The sequence below is a fragment of the Lampris incognitus genome, chromosome 14 (assembly GCF_029633865.1).
Source record: "Lampris incognitus isolate fLamInc1 chromosome 14, fLamInc1.hap2, whole genome shotgun sequence".
In the NCBI taxonomy this organism is placed as follows: domain Eukaryota; kingdom Metazoa; phylum Chordata; class Actinopteri; order Lampriformes; family Lampridae; genus Lampris; species Lampris incognitus.
The window spans coordinates 15,300,916-15,323,225 of NC_079224.1; the positions used below are offsets into that span (position 1 = coordinate 15,300,916).

The window sequence follows — 22,310 nt, forward strand, 5'->3', positions numbered from 1 at the left end:
GATATCAGATATTTTACATTTCACATTTACATTTGTACAAGGGACATCAGGGAGGAGTATATAGAAAACTGACAAAAAAAGAAAAGAATCAAAATTGCTTTTGCTTGCAGAGGCAGAAATGCATCGCAGACATATTTTTTTCACCGGTCCTTTGCTTCTCTTGGAATTCTCGAATAGCCTTGATTTTCTTCTTTTCATGATAGGATTTTTTGTACTCCTGGCTGCACCACACACTCATCATAGACTCACTTCTGAGATTCATAATATTCAGTTGAGAACATTTGGTGTACATGTTTCTTGAGAATTTCCTGTAAGTGCGATCTTGGACCACAAAAGCATAAAGTCAGTGATGTGTCACAGATATTGCCACAGGATTTGCCTAGAATAAAAACCACTGAGGAAAGCAAATTTCATTGACAAAAACTGTCGTGTTCTGTGGAAACTGCTTGATTCATACTTTAGTTTCACCCACCAACATCTGTTCTCGTCTACCCTACGCCTCACTATGATGCCTGTCAAGACCAGATCAGACTGGCTTCTTTGACTTGAATTTGACATGAATTCATTCATATAGAACCCATTGGGAGTGATGAAGAAGGACACGATTAGGAATTAGTATATTAGAGGGACAGCCCAGGTTGGATGATTTCAGATTGGACAAAATAAGAGAGGCAAGATTGAGATGGTTTGGACATGTGCACAGGAGGGATGCTGGATATATTAGGAGAAAGATGCTGAATATGGAGCTGCCAGGGAAGAGGAAAAGAGGAAGGCCAAAGAGGAGGTTTATGGATGTGGTGAGGGAGGACATACAGGTAGCTGGCACGACAGAGGAAGATGCAGAGGACAGGAAGAGATGGGAACGAATGATCTGCTGTGGCGACCCCTAACGGAAATAGCTCAAAGAAGTAGTAGCAGCAGCAGCAGCAGCAGCAGCAGCAGTAGTAGTAGTAGTAGTAGTCCAATATGAACTCCATGAACTCCTTGCACAAGGTCTCTACCTCTGACAATGGTGTACAATATCTCACCTCATATCCGGTTGAAGTCTGGTGGCGTTGGGGTGTCTGGCGACGGGAGCAGGGTAGAATTGGCCTGGGAGCTCCTAGTCAGAACCCTGCACATCAGTGGCACAGGGTATATACACTACCGTTCAAAAGTTTGGGATCACCCAAACAATTTTGTGTTTTCCATGAAAAGTCACACTTATTCACCACCATATGTTGTGAAATGAATAGAAAATAGAGTCAAGACATTGACAAGGTTAGAAATAATGATTTGTATTTGAAATAAGATTTTTTTTACATCAAACTTTGCTTTCGTCAAAGAATCCTCCATTTGCAGCAATTACAGCATTGCAGACCTTTGGCATTCTAGCTGTTAATTTGTTGAGGTAATCTGGAGAAATTGCACCCCACGCTTCCAGAAGCAGCTCCCACAAGTTGGATTGGTTGGATGGGCACTTCTTGCGTACCATACGGTCAAGCTGCCCCCCCAACAGCTCAATGGGGTTCAGATCTGGTGACTGCGCTGGCCACTCCATTACCGATAGAATACCAGCTGCCTGCTTCTGCTCTAAATAGTTCTTGCACAATTTGGAGGTGTGTTTAGGGTCATTGTCCTGTTGTAGGATGAAATTGGCTCCAATCAAGCGCTGTCCACTGGGTATGGCATGGCGTTGCAAAATGGAGTGATAGCCTTCCTTATTCAGAATCCCTTTTACCCTGTACAAATCTCCCACCTTACCAGCACCAAAGCAACCCCAGACCATCACATTACCTCCACCATGCTTAACAGATGGCGTCAGGCATTCTTCCAGCATCTTTTCATTTGTTCTGCGTCTCACAAACGTTCTTCTTTGTGATCCAAACACCTCAAACTTGGATTCATCCGTCCACAACACTTTTTTCCAGTCTTCCTCTGTCCAATGTCTGTGTTCTTTTGCCCATCTTAATCTTTTTCTTTTATTGGTCAGTCTCAGATATGGCTTTTTCTTTGCCACTCTGCCCTGAAGCCCAGAATCCCGCAGCCGCCTCTTCACTGTAGATGTTGACACTGGTGTTTTGCGGGTACTATTTAATGAAGATGCCAGTTGGGGACCTGTGAGGCGTCTGTTTCTCAAACTAGAGACTCTAATGTACTTATCTTCTTGCTCAGTTGTGCAATGCGGCCTCCCACTTCTTTTTCTACTCTGGTTAGAGCCTGTTTGTGCTGTCCTCTGAAGGGAGTAGTACACACCGGTGTAGGAAATCTTCAATTTCTTAGCAATTTCTCGCATGGAATAGCCTTCATTTCTAAGAACAAGAATAGACTGTCGAGTTTCAGATGAAAGTTCTCTTTTTCTGGCCATTTTGAGCGTTTAATTGACCCCACAAATGTGATGCTCCAGAAACTCAATCTGCTCAAAGGAAGGTCAGTTTTGTAGCTTCTGTAACGAGCTAAACTGTTTTCAGATGTGTGAACATGATTGCACAAGGGTTTTCTAATCATCAATTAGCCTTCTGAGCCAATGAGCAAACACATTGTACCATTAGAACACTGGAGTGATAGTTGCTTGAAATGGGCCTCTATACACCTATGTAGATATTGCACCAAAAACCAGACATTTGCAGCTAGAATAGTCATTTACCACATTAGCAATGTATAGAGTGTATTTCTTTAAAGTTAAGACTAGTTTAAAGTTATCTTCATTGAAAAGTACAGTGCTTTTCCTTCAAAAATATGGACATTTCAATGTGACCCCAAACTTTTGAACGGTAGTGTAAATATATGGAAACCAGTTAAAAAGCAAGAGGTTAATTTGTGCCCATTCAAATAAGTTAGTTTATCAGTATTATTTAGCTCCCTGGGAAGTGTAGTATTTGTTGGGCTATCAGGAGCTCAATACAAAATGGCGATGAGTGAATGGCTCGCCAGCAACCCTTACGATTATTGGTTGATAAGTTCATGTGGTCATGTATCAAGACATTACATTGGCTGGGGGAGAGGAAACGAGAAGAGCGGGGGAAAAGACACGAGGAAGCGAGGGCAGACGAGGCTGCTTACAGTGAAAGGTAAATTTATATAGAGAAAACTTAGATGTTGTGTGCAGTTAATGTCTATAGAACGTGTCTGTGCGAGTAAGGGACTACGGACGTGCCATACACTTGTACCGTGTGTGTGTGTTTGTTAGTCCAAGTATCGGAATTTAATACGCTTAGCACGGAGCTAATAACAACTTACTGCTAGTTCACGTCGTGTTTGCTAGTTTGACACAAACGAGTGCATAATTATGGTCATTGCTTCCAGCAGTTATCACACAGTTAGTAAGTCTAGCTGCACTCTGCTCGTTGTTAGATATTAAGGCTAGTGTGAGAAGCTGCTCAGTTAGCGCCACAAACTACCGGACCCGTTTGTGGTTCCACAGAGTAGCCGACGTTGGAGCAACGCCGCCGGATAGCACCACTGGTGACACACAAGCACCAGCAATTTGGAGCAGCCATCTTGCGTGAGAGGTTTTGCGGAGTTGTCCGCTCACCCTTTTTGTGCACTTCAGGACTGTGAGTACAGTAATTACTTATTACCGAAGAAGGATCCAAAGGAATTGAATCAAGTGCACCTGGACTTGGTATATATCCGTGAAGACGTTTCGCCTCTCATCCAAGAGGCTTCATCAGTTCGTGCCTTTCTGACTAGACCAAGCTAGTCTGACTGCCTGGTGATGAAACTCAGATATTTAGCCTCTTTGGAGTCGTTATCAGAGCTATTGATGTCAATGGCTCTTTTGTGTTCCGATGTTTAGCAACGACAGTCGTTGGGGGTGTTAGTTTCGACTTCGTTAGTGCTCCATTCAGTGGTCATGAGTCGTTGGAGCCGTTGGTGACCGACTGTTGTTCTTGGAGGCTAAGCTTTTGAGTCTCCTGGGTAGAGATGAAAGGACGGCATTGTAAGTGGGAGATAGGTGGTGTCGCAGACCTCCTGTGTTGAGGGATGGTTTTTCCAGTTTCGCATAGATGGCTTCCTTCACCCCTCTTTCAAACCATCTATCTTCCCTGTCCCAAATGTGTACGTTGTTGTCCTCGAAGGAGTGTGTCTTCTCCTTTAGGTGTAGATAGACTGCTGAGTCTTGTCCTGAGGAGTTTGGCCCTCTGTGTTGGGCCATCCGTTTGTGTAGTGGTTGTTTGGTTTCTCCTATGTATAGGTCATTGCAATCCTCATTGCATTGTACAGCATACACCAGATTGCTTTTCTGGGTGTGTGGTACACGGTCTTTGGGATGAACCAGTCTTTGTCGGAGTGTGTTGCTGGGTTTGAAGTATACCGGGATGCGGTGTTTGTTAAAAATTCTCCTGAGTTTCTCTGAGACCCCAGAAACATACGGGATGACTGTGTTATTCCTTCTGTTCCTCTTCTCCTCATTGCTCACCCGGTTGGTCTTTCTGGAACGTGTTGCAGTTTTCACAAAGGTCCAACTGGGGTAGCCGCAGGTTTTTAGAGCTCCCCTCAGGTGTTTGTGTTCTTTCCTTTGGGCCTGAGTGCTGCTGGGCACATTATCAGCTCTGTGTTGCAGAGTTCTGATGACGCCCAGTTTGTGTCCCAGAGGGTGGTGTGAGTCGAAAAGTAGATATTGGTCTGTGTGTGTAGGTTTCCTGTAAACCCCAATGTGGAGGCTCCTGTCATCCCCAATGTGGACGTCACAGTCCAAGAAGGGCAAACTGTTGTTCTTTACGTCTTCCCTTGTGAACTTAATGTTCTTGTCGACTGAGTTAATGTGTTTGGTAAACGCTTGCACCTCTTGTGTTTGGATTTTGACCCATGTGTCGTCCACATATCTGAAACAGTGGCTCGGAGGTGTTCCTCTGAAGGAGTTCAGGGCCCTGTGTTCTACCTCTTCCATATATAAGTTGGCCGCAATAGGCGATACTGGTGAGCCCATGGCACAGCTGTGTTTCTGTCTGTAAAACTGGCCCCTGAATTGGAAATATGTAGTGTTCAGGCAAAGGTCCAGTAGTTGGCAAATTTGGTCTAGGCTGAGGTTGGTCCTATTGTGGAGGGTGTTGTCACGTAGCAAATGTTGCCTCACAGTTTCCAAAGCCTCCATGGTTGGGATGCAGGTGAATAATGAGGTTACGTCGTAGGATACCATGGTTTCATTAGGTTCCAGTTTTACGCCTTGGACCTTGTTCACAAAGTCAATGGAGTTTTGGATATGGTGAGGTGTTTCGCCCACTAAAGGGGTCAAGATGTTGGTTATATGTTTGGCAATGTTGTACGTGACCAAGTTTATGCTGCTGACAATGGGCCTGAGGGGGGCTCCATCTTTATGGAGCTTAGGGAGTCCATATATGCATGGAATGTTATCTTGTGGGTAGAGACAGTGGTATTTTATCCAGTCAATGGTTCCTCCTTTCTGTAGTTTCTGTAGATATTCAATTATTCTCCTCTTGTAACCACTAGTTGAATCGCATCTCAGCGGTTCATAGGTGTCGGTGTCGCTGAGTAATGACATGATCTTGGCATGGTAGTCTGTTGTGTTGAGGATAACCGTGCATTTCCCCTTATCTGCTGGAAGCATAGTGATGTTTTCATCCTTGCTCAGGGCTGTCACGGCTTTCCTTTCCTCCATGGTTAGGTTGGAAGGAGGGGGTTTTGCATTGGACAGAGCTGCTGACACCTTTAACCTAAGTTGTTCAGCTTCAGTTTCCGTTAAATTGTTTTTCCTTATAGCTGATTCTGTGGATGTGATGAGGTCAACTATAGGTAGTTGTTTGGGTGTCATGGCGAAGTTCAGTCCTTTGGCTAAGACCTCCTTCTCTGATTGGGTAAGTACCTTGTCTGACAGATTTTTGATCCATCTGTTCTGCGTTTCGTTTTGTGTGGGATGTTCTTTCTTTTGTCTCCAGGTAAGTATATCTGCTTGGCTAGTGTTGTTGGTTCGTCGCTGTAAGTTTGGAAATTTCCTTGACTGCCTTTCTTTGGTTTTGTGGTGTTGAGATAGTTGAGCTTTCTTGGTGAAATCAGTGACCCTCTCCAAGACTGCACCAGGCAAGTGGGATGTTAGTTGCTGGAGTAGTTGGTCAGATTTCTCCTTCAGCCCTTCAATAGTGAAATGGACCTGTCTCACTCTTTCATTCAGGAGTTGATTCTGTGCCTTCTCTATGATTCTGTCTGTTCTATGTCCTTTCATTGTGGTGCACAGGCTAGTGGGTATGTGCCTGTGTTGTCTGCATCTCAGATTAAATCGCAAGTGGTTTCTGTAGTCTGCAATCTTCCGAGCCATCCTTTCATATTCCCTCACCATTTTAAGGGTGTCAGACCCAAATTGTTCCGCAACATGTCTGTGAATGTTCTCATTCAACCAGGTCATAGTTATCCAAAAGAGTTGAATCAAGTGCAGCTGGATTTGGTTATATATCCGTGAAGACGTTTCGCCTCTCATCCAAGAGGCTTCATCAGTTCGTGCCTTTCTGACTAGACCAAGCTAGTCTGACTGGCTGGTGATGCCGTCCTGGTAATGCCGTCCTTTCATCTCTACCCAGGAGACTCAAAAGCTTAGCCTCCAAGAACAACAGTCGGTTACCAACGGCTCCAACGACTAATGACCACTGAATGGAGCACTAATGAAGTCGAAACTAACACCTCCAACGACTGTCGTTGCTAAACATCGGAACACAAAAGAGCCATTGACATCAATAGCTCTGATAACGACTCCAAAGAGGCTAAATATCTGAGTTTCATCACCAGCCAGTCAGACTAGCTTGGTCTAGTCAGAAAGGCACGAACTGATGAAGCCTCTTGGATGAGAGGTGAAACGTCTTCACGGATATATAACCAAGTCCAGTTGCACTTGGTTCAATTCCTTTGGATAACTATGACCTGGATGAATGAGAACACTCACAGACATACCGAAGAAGGACAGCTCAACACGAATTGCTACCAGGCCTGCCACATTTTTGTTTAATGTTTTGACATTTTTATTTAATGTTTAGCCGGCATTTTTTTTGTGTTTTATTTTCTGTTGCACCGGTGCAATTGTAGCCTATGTGTATGAGTGTGTCATATTAACTTCAGAGGTTGAAGTGCTAATAAGGTTTACTTGTTTTATTCCTGTACCTGACGTGTATGTCTAAAGAGATTCTTCTTAAGGGATATATATCAAATTTGTTTGTAATTGTTTTTATTTATTTTATATATATTCTGTTAAAATTTACTTGCTGTTTATAAATGAATGGTGCACGGCACTTAATTTAGTTACTAACATATGATCTATAGCATAACAAAAACACATTGAGGTTGTCAATAAATACTTTATTTTGTTGTAAAATTACTAGTTTGGTCTTTCTCCACTCACTGTCTTAGGTTGTCATATAAAGTGACCCAGTCATACCAACATTGTTTGGCTTAAGTTAGTCTTACTGTAGCGAATCCAGTTAAGGTCCATCTATTAACCTGGAAGCTGGTAGGAAGGGCTACACAAAAATAATGACCAGTGTGTGCAGATAAGATGAGGGTTATGCTAGCGTACTAAAGGTTGATGACAGATGACTTTGTGTTCTTGATTATTTTTATAGATGGTAAACCGTGTTGAGTGTGTGATATCTCCACCACGCTGAGGAAAGCGCCGAACAGTAGGGCAGCGTAAGTGGCATTAAAGTAGGCTATGGACAGAATTATACCATAGAGCTTGTATGTTTATTATTTTAATTACTTTAAAATGTGTCTATTTTTTTGTCTGCCTTTTCCTAATTTAGAGGGGAGATATACAGTGTTGAGTTCCAGGTGTGTGTGTCTTTGCGCACAGGCTGCACACTGCAGTGAGAGTGAGTTTTATGATTTTCTTATAAAAATTATTTTGAATTCATGTAAAAATGTTTGGGTATTTTGTATCATTTTGTTCATGAACGTACATTTTCATTTAACTGATGCACTTTATTGTTAGGTACTGGTAGGTGGCTTAACAAATGTATTTATGTTGTTTTTTTATTTCCTTTATTTAGAGCTGAGCCACTACTGTTGTATATAGACATCTATGTTTTATTATCACTGTGATGTTCTCAAACTCTCAAAATTATAGCATTAATGCTGTTCTCTATTGAGTGCCGTCGGGGAATAAAAGACCCACAAAAAAATAATTTTGTTCTGTGTCCGGTCCTATCATTCATGACCAGGCAGCACAATTTGGTTACTACCATCTGACAATGGTGTGAAGGACAGCTTCTACCAGCAACTACATGAGGCCCTTCATCGTATCCCAAAAAAGGTCAAGATCCTTCTTCTGGGAGGCTTTAATGCTAGGGTAAGAAAGAACAATGGTATATGGAGTGGAGTATTGGGTAGGCATGGGGTTGGTCAGGTTAATGCAAATGGTCTGAGGCTGCTAACACTGCAGAGCATAACCTCACCATTACAAACACACTGTTTCAGCAGAACAAACACCATTTTAGAACATGCTGGATGCACCCACGGTCTAAACACTGCCACCTGATTCATTATGTCATAACAAGATGTACTGACATTAGTGATGTCTTGCTGACCTGGGCCATGAGAGGTACAGAATGCTGGATGGATCACCGCCTGAATGTGACCAAGCTCCACATCAAAGTGCGCCTCCCACAGCATCTTTAGAAGCCCATAAAAAAAGCAACTGAAATGTACTAAATTGAAGTCAGCCCCAGCACAGAATGAGATCCGTCTCTCTGTAGGCACGATGGCACTAGAGCAGCGGTGGCTAACCATGTGCCATGGAGAGCCATGTGTACACAGGTTTTCATTACAGCCGCATTCCACACCAGGTCATTTCACTGATACATTCTTCCTCTTTGGTTGAAGGGTTGCTAATCAGTGAAATCACCTGGTGTGGAGTGCAGCTGTAATGAAAACCTGCGTACACATGGCTCTCCATGGCACATGGTTAGCCACCCCTGCACTAGAGTTTGAGGCCATTCTGAGTTCTGACAATTCCATGGATCAGAAATAGACCTCTCTAACCTCATTGCTACATCAAGCTGCAATCGGCTTTATAGGCTACAGAGCCAGAAAACACCAGGGGCCTCATGTATCAATCGTTACTATGGGCAAATTTGTGCATACACACCCATGGAATTTTTTAGCCCTCAAGTTTGTCTGACAGTTAGCAGCAAAGCATGATAGTTAATTGTAATTCCTCCCTCCTGACATCTATTGTCTACCTCTTGCAACGAGCAATCACCCAGGTCTGCAAAGACATCAGTCAGTCAGTGTCTAAATTCAGGGGTTACCCAGGTTCTACACTGGTCTCTGAGACAAACTTCAGGGCTAAAATATCTCACGTGTCTGTACGCACAAATTTGCCCATAGTAACGATTGATACATGAGGCCCCAAGCCTGGTTTAACGAGAACTCTGACACCATCACATCCCTGCTGGAAACCATGCGTAGGGCACACAGGGCTACTCTCAACTGCCCTGCATCCACCATCTTTCGGTAGCAGTGGCAAACAGCATGTAAGGGGTTACAAACAACCTTGCGCACTCTGAAAAATACATGGTAGATGAAAAAAGCTCACGAGATTCAATCATATGGTGACAGAAATGATATGCCCAACTTAAAAGACTATATATGGTCCTAGGAACTGCTCTATCACACCCTTAAAATCAGCAGATGGACTGACAAACCTGAAAGACCAAAAGTGGATCCTGGCAAGGTGGGCTGAACATTTTGAAGCCCTACTTAAGCAGCATTTACCAACCGACCAATCCATCCTGGAAGAGCTGCCAGTTCATCCGGCCATCCCAGACTTTGACCACTCGCCAACTTTTCAAGAAGTACTTGCAGCCATCAACTCCCTCAAGAACAATAAGTCCCTGGCAGTCATAGTATTTCAGGTGAACTCCTAAAACAAGGAGGATACTTTTGCATCAGAATGATCTATCAGTACATCCTGTAGGTCTGGGACCAGGAGATTGTCCCTCAACAATGGATGGATGCTAAAATTGTTACTTTGTACAAAAACAGGTGACAAGTCCATCTGCAGTAACAGTCATGGCATATCCCTACTAGCTGTTGCAGGCAAGGTCCTAGCAGAGGTTATGCTATGCAGGATGGTGAAGCACTTGACGGAACATCTGCTGCCAGAGTCATAGTGCAGTTTCAGGAAGAACAGGAGTACTGTGGATATTATTTTCACAATAAGACAGCTATAAGAAAAGTGCTGCGAACAACATCGGGACCGTTTCAAGGGTTTTTGTCGACCTCTCCAAAGCTTTTGACACTGTGAATCGAGCTACTTTGGAAAATCCTGAGAAAGTTTGGCTGTCTGAGCAAATATGTGAACATTCTATCACAGTTCCATGATGGGATGTTGGCACAGGTGGCCATAGGAGGACAAGAATCAGCGCCTTAATGTTTGCACTGGAGTGAGACAGGGGTGTGTGCTGGCATCGGTATTATTCAACATTTTCCTCCTATCTGTCACAAAGCTTTTTCATAAAGATCCGGAAGACAGTAGTGGGATCACTAGACTTTAGGCTGGATGAAAATCTCTTCAACAGCCAAAGGTTTTAAGCAACCACCAGTTTGTCTGCAGTGCAGGCCCTTGAGCTGCTGTACGCTCATGACTGCACTCTTGTAGCTCACACACCAGATGATCATGCAAACCATCCTTGCCATAGTTGTGATTGCTGACAGCAGGCTGGGTCTATCGGTGGACATCACCAAGACTGAGGTGTTACGCCAATCGGAGGTCCAGCCACTATGCCTGTCTTCACTATAGAACACCAACCACTCTCAGTTGCTCCATCTTTAAATACCTGGGCAGCGTTCTTTCTGAGGGCTGCAACACTGATCATGAAACTCACAATAGACTCAAACAAGCCTCTGTAGCCTTCGGCAAACTCCGACGCAAGGTCTTCCAAAATAAACACCTCCACTTTCACACCAAAATTGCCATTTACAAAGCCGTCTGCATCACAATTCTCCTATACAGCTGTGAAGCCTGGGTCACATACAGCTGCCACCTTGGATTTAGGTTAGGATTAAGATTTGGATTCTACAGTCATCAAGGAACACACAGTTAACGAGAAGGGATGTCTTCATCTGACTTGATGGACTACCAGCAAGCAAGTGCGTGTGTGTGTGTGTGTGTGTGTGTGTGTGTGTGTGTGTGTGTGTGTGTGTGTGTGTGTGTGTGTGTGTGTGTGTGTGTGTGTGTTTGTGTGTGTGTGTGTGTGTGTGTGTGTGTGTGTGTTTGTGTGCGTAGTGTGTACACATGTACAAAAACATGTTTTCCTTCATTTTTTATCATTTTGTTGCTCCTAAAATTATTGTATCATAATCATGATTATTTTTTGATGTTGTAGACGACGTTGTTGTTTAATCAATTAATTGTTTTTAATCATTATTATGTTACTGCCATTTATGTATGTATTTATTTATTTATTTATTTTCACTTTTCATACATACACTATATATTTCTTTAATATAGTATCAGTACCCAAAACTTTTTATGTCACATTACCTATAGCTTGGCTGTTACATGTGCCCTGTTTAGTCTGATTATCTTTGTATATGCACTGTCCACAAAAAAAAATCAACCCCCTCTTACTGTTTTTCTTTTTTCTTTCTCTGTCTCTGTTTGTAAATCTTTACTTCGTGTTCCATTACTTCGTCGTACGATAGACTAGCTACTTTATAGCTGTGTTTTTATGATTGCATTTTTGTGCTTTTACTTTAGTGTGTTTGTTTGTTTTGTGATGTGACTTTGATTTTTCTTTCTTTCTTTCTCTTTTTTTTTTTGTTTTGTTGATTTTATTCCTTTTTCTCCCAATTGTCAGTTGTACCTGGCCAATTACCCCACTCTTCCAAGCCGTCCCGCCCTCTGCTGATCTGGGGAGGGCTGCAGACTACCACATGCCTCCTCCGACACATGTGGAGTCGCCAGCCGCTTCTTTTCACCTGACAGAGGAGTTTCGCCAGGGGGACGTAGCACATGAGAGGATCACGCTATTCCCCCCATTCCCCCTTCCCCCCCAAACAGGTGCCCCAATCAACCAGAGGAGGCACTAGTGCAGTGATCACAAGTCCAGGACACATACCCACATCCGGCTTCCTACCTGCAGACACGGCCAGTTGTGTCTGTAGGGACGCCCGACCCAGCTGGAGGTAACACGGGGATTCGAACTGGCGAGCCCCGCGTTGGTAGGCAACAGAATAGACCGCCACGCCACCCAGATGACCATGTGACTGTTTTCTGTGTGTGCCTTGGAGTAGAAAAAAAAAGAAAGAAAAAAAATCTCAAATCTGTCTGGGATACGCCACTGAAATCTGCCTGTTTGACCTCTTCTTGACTGCACATACATGTGGGTTTGTGTGTGTGTGTGGGGTGGGGGGGTTGGGGGGTGGGGTCATTGTCCTTCCCGTCTTCACCAGAGATCATGTGTTGAAATGTGTCCGTTCAAACAAGACACTTTTCCATCTGCCAAAAAAAAAAGAAAAGAAAACACCCAGAGAAGCGTGGTGACGTAACAGGATGTGTCAGTGCTGTTAAGATTCCCTCCTTCTCGACAGCGCGCACACACGCTGCAGGTCCTCTGCTGGTGATGCACGGACAAGGTCTCGTGGTGGTCACCGTGTCAGAGGAACGCTAACCATGAGGATAACTGTCGCAGCTCTTGCGCTGCTCGTCCAGACAGCCCGGTGTTTGGCCTCGGACGGTATGACAGCAAACGCATTTGTGTGACATGTCTTGGCGATGTTTGTAATGCAGGTGTTGTGCACATTTTAGCATACTTCAAGGGGTCTGGATTCTGATTTTGACTTTGCCAGTTAAGGATGGTGGTCAGCACTGGGATTGCTGGGTGGATTTCAGCTGATTTCATGAGCTGATGGTGTGTAGTTAATAGCTGGTGACTATAAAATACCCCGTCATTGTGCGTTAAAAGAGCAAACGAGTTTAAAAGCTGAACAAATTAATGGCGCTCTGCAGAAATACAACATAAGAGATCTCGGATAGTTTATGAGAAAATGAAAGTCCACAACTTGAACATAAAACGCACGCTCTTGCTAAATTGCTGCTGATACGAAATTAGAAAATTTGAATGAAGTTGTGTCTCAGTGTGGACATTTTACATGCTTTGTGTATCGGGGCTGTGGAAAGCAAATTGTCACATGGGACATCTACACCAATCCCTTGAACTGCTGTCCTGCAGATTCATCGTTCATGCTGGAAAACAAAGCCATTGGCTCCTGCTTGCTGTGGAGGTCAAGCCGCTGCTACACAGTGCGCTGGACGTCTGGCAACAGGCTCCTCAGCCCCGTCTTAAAGAAGTGCCTCGGGGTCCAGGGCAAAAGCGTGGGGAGCGAGGTCGCCCTCTACGACTGCGACGAGCAGAGCGAACTACAGAAGTGGGAATGCAGGAACGAAACGCTGCTGGCCCTCAAAAACCAGAAGCTTTACATCCAGATGCAGTCCAAGGACTCCGCCGTCCTCTCCAGGGAAGTAACGGCCAACAGCCACTTCACCGTGTCCTCGACCACCAGCGGCGCTTGCTCAAGAACCCACCGAGGTGAAGTGTGAGGCACACACACACACACACACACACACACACACACACACACACACACACACACACACATTTTGCAGAGTGGCAATTTAAAAGTCGGTTTGGGTAACATTCCTCTGAGGCTGGCAGATCTGTCCTGTCTGCTGTCCTCACTGCTGTCTTGTCTGCTGTCCTGTCTGCTGTCCTGTCTGCTGTCCTGTCTGCTGTCCTGTCTGCTGTCCTCACTGCTGTCTTGTCTGCTGTCCTGTCTGCTGTCCTGTCTGCTGTCCTCACTGCTGTCTTGTCTGCTGTCCTGTCTGCTGTCCTGTCTGCTGTCCTGTCTGCTGTCCTCACTGCTGTCCTGTCTGCTGTCCTCACTGCTGTCTTGTCTGCTGTCCTGTCTGCTGTCCTGTCTGCTGTCCTCACTGCTGTCCTGTCTGCTGTCCTCACTGCTGTCCTGTCTGCTGTCCTCACTGCTGTCCTGTCTGCTGTCCTGTCAGCTGTCTTGTCTGCTGCCCTGTCAGCTGTCCTGTCAGCTGTCCTGTCAGCTGTCCTGTCTGCTGTCCTGTCAGCTGTCTTGTCTGCTGTCCTGTCAGCTGTCCTGACTGCTGTCCTGTCAGCTGTCTTGTCTGCTGTCCTGACTGCTGTCCTGTCTGCTGTCCTGACTGCTGCCCTGTCTGCTGTCCTGACTGCTGCCCTGTCTGCTGTCCTGACTGCTGTCCTGTCAGCTGTCCTGTCTGCTGTCCTGACTGCTGTCCTGTCTGCTCTCCTGTCTGCTGTCCTGCACCCCCTCCAGTCCTCATAGCTAATGAGACACAGTAGTTTGTAAAGTCAGGGGTGAATTACAACTGATCAGAATGACGCCTCGCATCACAACATGTGGTTGTGTGTGTCAGTGTTGTGAAGAGGAAAACATAAATGTGTGACTGCTTAGCAAAGAACCGAGCAGCACTGTTTCTATGGGAATTAGTACGAGCAGGCTTATCGGTTCAGTAGAGGTGAATTTTACTGAACCTTCTGTTATTCTCTCCAGTTCTTTACAGCATTCAGGGAAATGCATATGGGAGGCCTTGCATGTTTCCCTTCCTGTACAAAGACAAGTGGTATGCCGACTGCACTCCGTACGATGCTTCAAAAAGACGTCCCTGGTGTGCAATCGAAACAAAATACGATCATGAACTGTGGGGCTACTGCCCATCCACCTGTGAGTATTTCATCCAAAAGCTGTGGGGCTCAACTCGACATGCGGCACCTTTACACTGCCCACATTACCTCACGTGTTTAAGTTTCAAAGGGGTCGGGGGTGTCTCGGTGGCATGGCAGTTTATTCCGTTGCCTGCCAACACGGGGATCGCCGGATCGAATCCCCGTGTTACCGCCGGCTTGGTCGGGCGTCCCTACAGACACAATTGGCCGTGTCTGCGGATGGGAAGCCGGATGTGGGTATGTGTCCTGGTCGCTGCACTAACGCCTCCTCTGGTCGGTCGGGGCTGGCGACTCCACATGTATTGGAGGAGGCATGTGGTAGTCTGCAGCCCTCCCCAGGTCGGCAGAGGGGGTGGAGGAGCGACCGGGACGGCTCGGATGATTGGCCGGATACAATTGGGGAGAAAAAGGGGGAACCCCCGCCCCCCCAAAAAAAGAAGTTTTTTTTATTTTTTTTTATTTTTAAATGATCTGAGAATGAGCTTTTCAGTTTTTAGTCATCTGTCCCTTTCAGCCACAGAGTACTGGAATAAAAACCCCGTCACGGGGGCATATTACCAGATCAACTTTCAGTCAGCTCTGACCTGGTATCAAGCCCAGGCCAGCTGCACACAGCAGCACGCCGCGCTGCTCAGCATCACCGATCCCCACGAGCAGGCTTTCGTCACAGGTACACTACCATGCATCTAACTTTACAATGACATAGTGTGCGTGTGTGTGTGTGTGCGCTAGTAGTGATAAACGGATCAAAAGGATCGTTTGGAAATCATTGATGTAAATGCAGAGTCTGTCCTTCGCTTGTTCAACTGTGCAGAGGTTCTGTGAAGGTGTCTGAGAGTCGGTTCAGATCTTGGTTGGTTGTTTTCATCGACATGAAGGACACGACTCGCCCGCTAGCTCTTAAACGTTTCAGCAGTTCTTGTTTGTCCCGTGAGTCATTTTTGGAAGTGTGAGGTGTGTTGCTTCGCACAGCAGTAGATATATCTGACGTACAGCGCTCCATTTACAAACGTGTTGCAGCTTTGTTGGGATCTCTGTAAATAAGAGGAAGGAAAGCTGAGGGAAGAAAGTTTTAATGGTCTTGGTCATTTTCCCTCTCAAACACACTCACGCTTGATTACATCCAACATTACATCTACACACACACACACTCACACTCTCTCTCTCTCTCTCTTTTTGTCTGTCTGTCTCTCTCTCCCTCTGTATGTCTGTTTGTCTGTCTCTCTCTGACTCTCCCTCTGTCTCTCTGTCTCTCACTCTCTCTCTCGCTTTGTGTCTCCCCCTCTGTCTCTCGCTCTGTCTCTGTCTCTCTCACACTCTCTCTGTCGCGCTCTCTCTGTGTGTCTCTGTCTCTCACGCTCCCTCTGTCACTCTCTCTGTCTCTGTGTCTCTCTCACGCTCCCTCTGTCGTTCTCTCTGTCGCTCCCCCTGTCTCGCTCTCTCTTACGCTCCCTCTGTCTCCATCTCTCTCTCACGCTCCCTCTGTCGTGCTGTCTCTCTCACGCTTCCTCTGTCTCTCTCATGCTCCCTTTGTTGCGCTCTCTCTCTCTTTCTCTCTCTCTGTCACATACAACTACACCTGACCACACTTGCAGCACTACTGGGTACAGATCATCAGCGACTTTGGATTGGGCTGTCTTTGAGCCAGGAGCATGGCTGGGAGTGGAGCGATGGAAGGCCATTCCGTTATCTGAGCTGGAATTCCGGTGAGTTTTCCTACCAGCACAAAACAAACATCCACATATATACACTAGTTCATCCATAGGTTCATTTGTAAAATTGGCTTGTCTTGAGCAACAGAATCGTGGCGTTTAGATTAGTACCCAGCTGCCCCAAAGTTTGCCATTTGTGGGCTTACACCCTGGTACATATGAGGAGTCTTTTTGGAGTTGGGACAAACTTGTTCCACATATCTTACCTTGCTTCTGGAAAAGTCTGAAACTACAGCATAGTAGCCTATTAACCTGCAGGACTAAGTTCACCCTTTTTGATCCCAGACCTCATTAAAACATTGTCGAGTATCATTTAAAATCGCATGGACAGAAGCTACGGTGATGACCTCAGTAATGAGAAACTTAACACTTTGCTGGATATCCTCATTGGGCTTCAACACAGTCCAATGGGGCAATCGTTTAAGTCTTGAAAAAAACATGACATGTCCTTTTACAAACCCCAATTCCAATGACGTTGGGACGTTGTGTACACCGTAAATAAAAACAGAATACAATGATTTGCAAATCCTTTTCGACCTATATTCAATTGAATACACCACAAAGAAAACATATTTAATGTTCAAACTGATAAACTTTGTTTTTTTGCAAATATTCACTCATTTTGAATTTGATGCCTGCAACACGTTTCAAAAAAGCTGGGACAGGGGCATGTTCACCACTGTGTTACATCACCTTTCCTTTTAACAACACTCAATAAGCGTTTGGGAACTGAGGACACTACTTGTTGAAGCATTGTAGATGGAATTCTTTCCCATTCTTGCTTGATGTACGACTTCAGTTCCTCAACAGTCCCGGGTCTCCATTGTCGTATTTTGCACTTCATGATGCGCCACACATTTTCAATGGGAGACAGGTCTGGACTGCAGGTAGGCCAGTCTAGTACCCGAACTCTTTTACTATGAAGCCACACTGTTGTAACATGTGCAGAATGTGGCTTGGCATTGTCTTGCTGAAATAAGCAGGGACGTCCCTGAAAAAGACATCGCTTGGATGGCAGCATATGTTGCTCCAAAACCTGTATGTACCTTTCAGCATTAATGGTGCCTTCACAGATGTGCGAGCTACCCATGATGCCATAGGCACTAACACACCCCCATACCATCACAGATGCTGGCTTTTGAACTTTGCATTGATAACAATCTGGATGGTCCTTTTCCTCTTTAGCCTGGAGGACACGACGTCCATGATTTCCAAAAACAATTTGAAATGTGGACTCGTCAGACCACAGCACACTTTTCCACTTTGCGTCAGTCCATCTTAGGTGAGCTTGGGCCCAGAGAAGCCGGCGGCGTTTCTGGGTGTTGTTGATATATGGCTTTTGCTTTGCATGGTAGAATTTTAGCTTGCACTTGTAGATGTAGCGACGAACTGTGTTAACTGACAATGGTTTTCCGAAGTGTTCCTGAGCCCATGTGGTAATATCCTTTACAGAATGATGTCGATTTTTAATGCAGTGCCGCCTGAGGGATCAAAGGTCACAGGCATTCAGTGTTGGTTTTCAGCCTTGCCGCTTACGTGCAGAGATTTCTCCGGATTCTCTGAATCTTTTGATGATATTATGGACTGTAGATGATGAAATCCCTAAATTCCTTGCAATTTTACGTTGAGAAACGTTGTTCTTAAACTGTTGGACTATTTGCTCACACAGTTGTTCACAAAGTGGTGAACCTCACCCCATCCTTGCTTGTGAACAACTGAGCCTTTCGGGGATGCTCCTTTTATATCCAATCATGACACTCACCTGTTTCCAATTAACCTGTTCACCTGTGGAATGTTCCAAATAGGTGTTTTTTTAGCATTCCTCAACTTTCCCAGTCTTTTGTTGCACCTGTCCCAGCTTCTTTGGAATGTGTTGCAGGCATCAAATTCAAAATGAGTGAATATTTGCAAAAAACAACAAAGTTGATCAGTTTGAACATTAAATATCTTGTCTTTGTAGTGTATTCAATTGAATATAGGTCGAAAAGGATTTGCAAATCATTGTATTCTGTTTTTATTCATATTTTACACAACGTCCCAACTTCATTGGAACTTGGATTCGTAGAAAACAGGGAACTCACAGTACGTGCAATTCCTTCCATGTTCATTCAAAATATGTGCTGAAATGGAGCCAAATCCAGTTTGATTAGGAATTACTTTTTTGCAGTTGACATGGGTACGTCCCAACCATCTGCAACCTTCTGTGCAGGAAGTCCTGCGGCAACCTTCTGTGCAGGAAGTCCTGTGGCCCGGCCGTCCCATACTGTTAGTTACCGCCATGGCATGGTTGTAGCAAGGACAACCTATTTTGTGGAAGTTCAAAATATAGAAATGTCAACTTTATATTCATGGCTTACAACTGTCTTTCAGTGAAACATATTAAGACATGTCCCATCAATGTTTTAATGAGGTCTGGGTTCAAAATAGGTAACTTATCCTTCAACAGCTCCCAGATGTAAGTGCAGAAAATCTAGACCCTACTCTGCACATACCACTACAGGATAATAAAAATGCTCTTTATACTGCTTTCTTAGTCAATTTGTATAGATAAATAAGGGTTAAAAGGTCTACTATTACTATCATAGGGGGCTGTATTTCATATTGAGAATTTTTAGCTAGTTCTGCATCCTTGAAAGCAATTTAAAAGACAAAACTGATGTATTTATCTATTTTCAGGACATCCACTGCCTGATCCCGGCAGCAACTGTGCAGTGGCTGACTCTCAGCAGGGTTTATACTGGCAGAGTTCCCCCTGCTCCAAGAAGTTGGGGTATATCTGTTACAGAGAAGGGGCCTTGCCACCTATTATTCAAGGTATGGAAACGTCTATTCTATTCTAATCTGTTCGGTTCTGTTCATTTCCCGTTCTGTTCTGTTCCGTTCTGTTCTATTCGATTCTATTCTGTTCTGTTCTGTTCAGTTCCGTCTGTTCTATTCCATTCCATTCTGTTCTGCGTATTATATTCTGTTCTGTTCTGTTCTGTTATATTCTATTCAGTGCTATTCTGTTCTATTCTATTCTATGTTTTGTTTACTGTATTACTGTATCCTTCATATCCTGATATGGGGCTTTCACAATGTAATACCTTCTTTTTTATCATTAGTTGAGCAAGGTTTTTGTCCAAGCCCTTGGATCCCCTACAACGGTTACTGCTTCAATCTTCAGCGTGCTAAAAAAACGTGGTCAGAGGCTCAGACTGAATGCCGCAAAGAACTGGGTGACCTGGCGAGCATCTACAACACAGAGGATAAAAGCTTCATTCTTTCTCAACTTGGTTATTGTAAGTACAGAGAAACAAACACTGTATAGAAATAGTCCCACCTTTCTAAGAAGATTTAACTTCTTTTGGCGGCTGGGAGGGGTTTTATCAAGGCTCATAATGCCTTTTTTGTTTCCTCTTGCAGCTAGTTTGTGAGGGAGCACCTCACCTGAACTCCTAGAAAACCGTAGAAAATCTTATCTATTTAAGATAAGTTGGCCATTATGACTAGTTGGGGAGGAACAGGATGATTATGTGGCTCATTAAATCCAATCGTAGAACAGAGGGTCAGGTGTAATAAAATGTTCTTTTGTGACAATTAAGAAAACAGCTTTGGGGCGTCTGGGTAGCTTAGCGGTCTGTTCCATTGCCTACCAACACAGGGATCCCCGGTTCGAATCCTTGTGTTACCTCTGGCTTGGTCGGGCGTCCCTACAGACACAATTGGCCATTTATGTTGGTGGGAAGTCGGATGTGGATGTGTGTCCTGGTCGCTGCACTAGTGCCTCCTCTGGTCGACCTGTTCGGAGGGGGGACTGGGGGGAATCGTGTGATCCTTTCACACGCTACGTCCCCCTGGCGAAACTCCTCACTTTCAGTTGAGAAGAAGCGGCTGGAGACTCCGCATGTATCGGAGGAGACGTGGTAGTCTGCAGCTCTCCTGGATTGGCAGAGAGGGTGGAGCAGCGACTGGGATGGCTCGGAAGAGTTGGGTAATTGGCTGGATACAATTGTGGAGAAAGGGGGGGGAGCCCTCCCAAAACAAAAAAAACAGCTTTGAAAAAGGATGGCGATCAAAAAAGCAACCATTTACAGGAGCCTGCAATTTACATTTTCAAATCCACAGTGACGCCAAACTTTACGACAAGTCCACTGCAAAGAGCGGACTGTGCTCATGGCTTCCGTTGCCTCAACACATTATCAGCTGATTCATAAAAAGCTGTTTTGTTTCAAGAGCAATGTGCTTTACTTTTGATCCATGTCCTCAGCTGCCACCGATGAGCTGTGGATCGGCCTGAATGACAGGAAGACGGAGGGGCTGTTTGACTGGAGCGACCACACCACCGTCACTTTCACCAGCTGGGAGTTTGGGGAGCCCAGCACGTCCGGAAGCAGTGAGGACTGTGTTCTCATCAGGGGGGAGGTGGGAAGCAGACACACGTGCCACATATAAGCCTGCCTGTATATGCACACCTGCACACATCTTATCCCCAGTGGTGGGAAAAATTACAGACACCACCCCTGTGGGCTTCATTGATTTCTTGGAAAAGCCCCATTGTCTTTTCTAATGACTCGTGTTTTGGAAGCCTGTGAGCAATTTCAGCCAACAGTATTAACCCAAACATGCAACAAAAAAAAAGACATGCACGTTAGGGTTAATACTGCTGCCTGTGCCCCTGAGCAAGGCAATGGAAAGAACTGGAGTTGGTACCCAGCTGCCCACTGCTCCTATACAATAGGAGGGGTTAAATGCAGGAAAAAAAATTCAATTTAACCAAACAACCGTACAATGACAAAATAAAGTGGTTTTCTTAAAAAGAATGCATTTTAAAGTTGAATTTAATCATTGCTATCCTTCATCCATTCAACTCTGTGATGTGATTAAAAAAAAAAATCCCAATTGGCTGCATTTACCAAGTACTTCTTCACACTAATTTTAAAATATACATTCATTACATCCGGTCCCAAAATATATAAGCCTTTTGCAGTACAGTACTTTTCTCTTGCAGAATGGAAACTGGGCTGACCGTGGGTGTGAGGAAAGCCATGGCTTTATTTGCATGAAGCCGAGTGACACCACAGCTACTGGAAGAGAGGTGGAGCTGGATGTAGGCTGCAAGGCTGTAAGTGTAGTTAATTACTTGTGATCGATGATAAATCTAAGCATTATTTGTAGTCTTAATAACCCTTAGTGGTATTATGTCAGTGTCTTCATACTGAATCAAAGTTCAGTTTACTGCCTCAACCTCGTATGTGAAACTTTGCAAATATTGGGTGTCCGGGTAACATAGCGGTCTATTCTGTTGCCTACCAACATGGGGATCGCTGGTTTGAATCCCCGTGTTACCTCCAGCTTGGTTGGGCTGATTGATTGATTGATGGGTGTCCCTACAGGTACAATTAGGTATGTTTGTGGGTGGGAAGCCAAATGTGGGTATGTGTCCTAGTCGCTGCACTAGCGCCTCCTCTGGTCGGTCAGGGCACCTGTTTCGGGGGGAGGGGGAACTGGGGGGAATAGCGTGATCCTCCCACGCGCTATGTCCCCCTGGTGAAACTCCTCACTGTCAGGTGAAAAGAAGCGGCTGGTGATTCCACATGCATCGGAGGAGACGTGGTAGTCTGCAGCCCTCCCCGGATCGGCAGAGGGGGTGGAGCAGCGACCGGAAAACAGGGTAGTTGGCCAAGTCAAATTGGAGAGAAAAAGAGGGGAAAAAAGCCACAAAAAAAATCAACTTTGCAAATATTTAATATTCCAAATACAGCATTTATGCAAAAAAAAAAAATGTCGTAATATAATAATAACATAGAATGATTTAACCCAAACAAGCTGGGCTGTCTGTGTTTTAAATAGGGAATGGTGAACTGTGGGTAGTAATCTTTTTTCTTTTTCTTTTTTTTTTCAAAGTGGATACGCGAGC

General features: G+C 44.8%; 1 protein-coding gene across 1 annotated transcript in view; it reads left to right on the forward strand.

Annotated features, from left to right (window-relative positions):
* Positions 1 to 22,310, forward strand: part of mrc1b (mannose receptor, C type 1b) — a 63,028-nt gene that overhangs the window by 20,497 nt on the left and 20,221 nt on the right. The window contains exons 3-11 of the mRNA XM_056293795.1: positions 12,520 to 12,665; positions 13,161 to 13,517; positions 14,527 to 14,697; positions 15,214 to 15,369; positions 16,295 to 16,405; positions 19,088 to 19,225; positions 19,516 to 19,692; positions 20,661 to 20,815; positions 21,402 to 21,515. Coding sequence (XP_056149770.1) covers positions 12,520 to 12,665; positions 13,161 to 13,517; positions 14,527 to 14,697; positions 15,214 to 15,369; positions 16,295 to 16,405; positions 19,088 to 19,225; positions 19,516 to 19,692; positions 20,661 to 20,815; positions 21,402 to 21,515 — 1,525 coding nt within the window. The remainder of the gene's footprint in view (positions 1 to 12,519; positions 12,666 to 13,160; positions 13,518 to 14,526; positions 14,698 to 15,213; positions 15,370 to 16,294; positions 16,406 to 19,087; positions 19,226 to 19,515; positions 19,693 to 20,660; positions 20,816 to 21,401; positions 21,516 to 22,310) is intronic.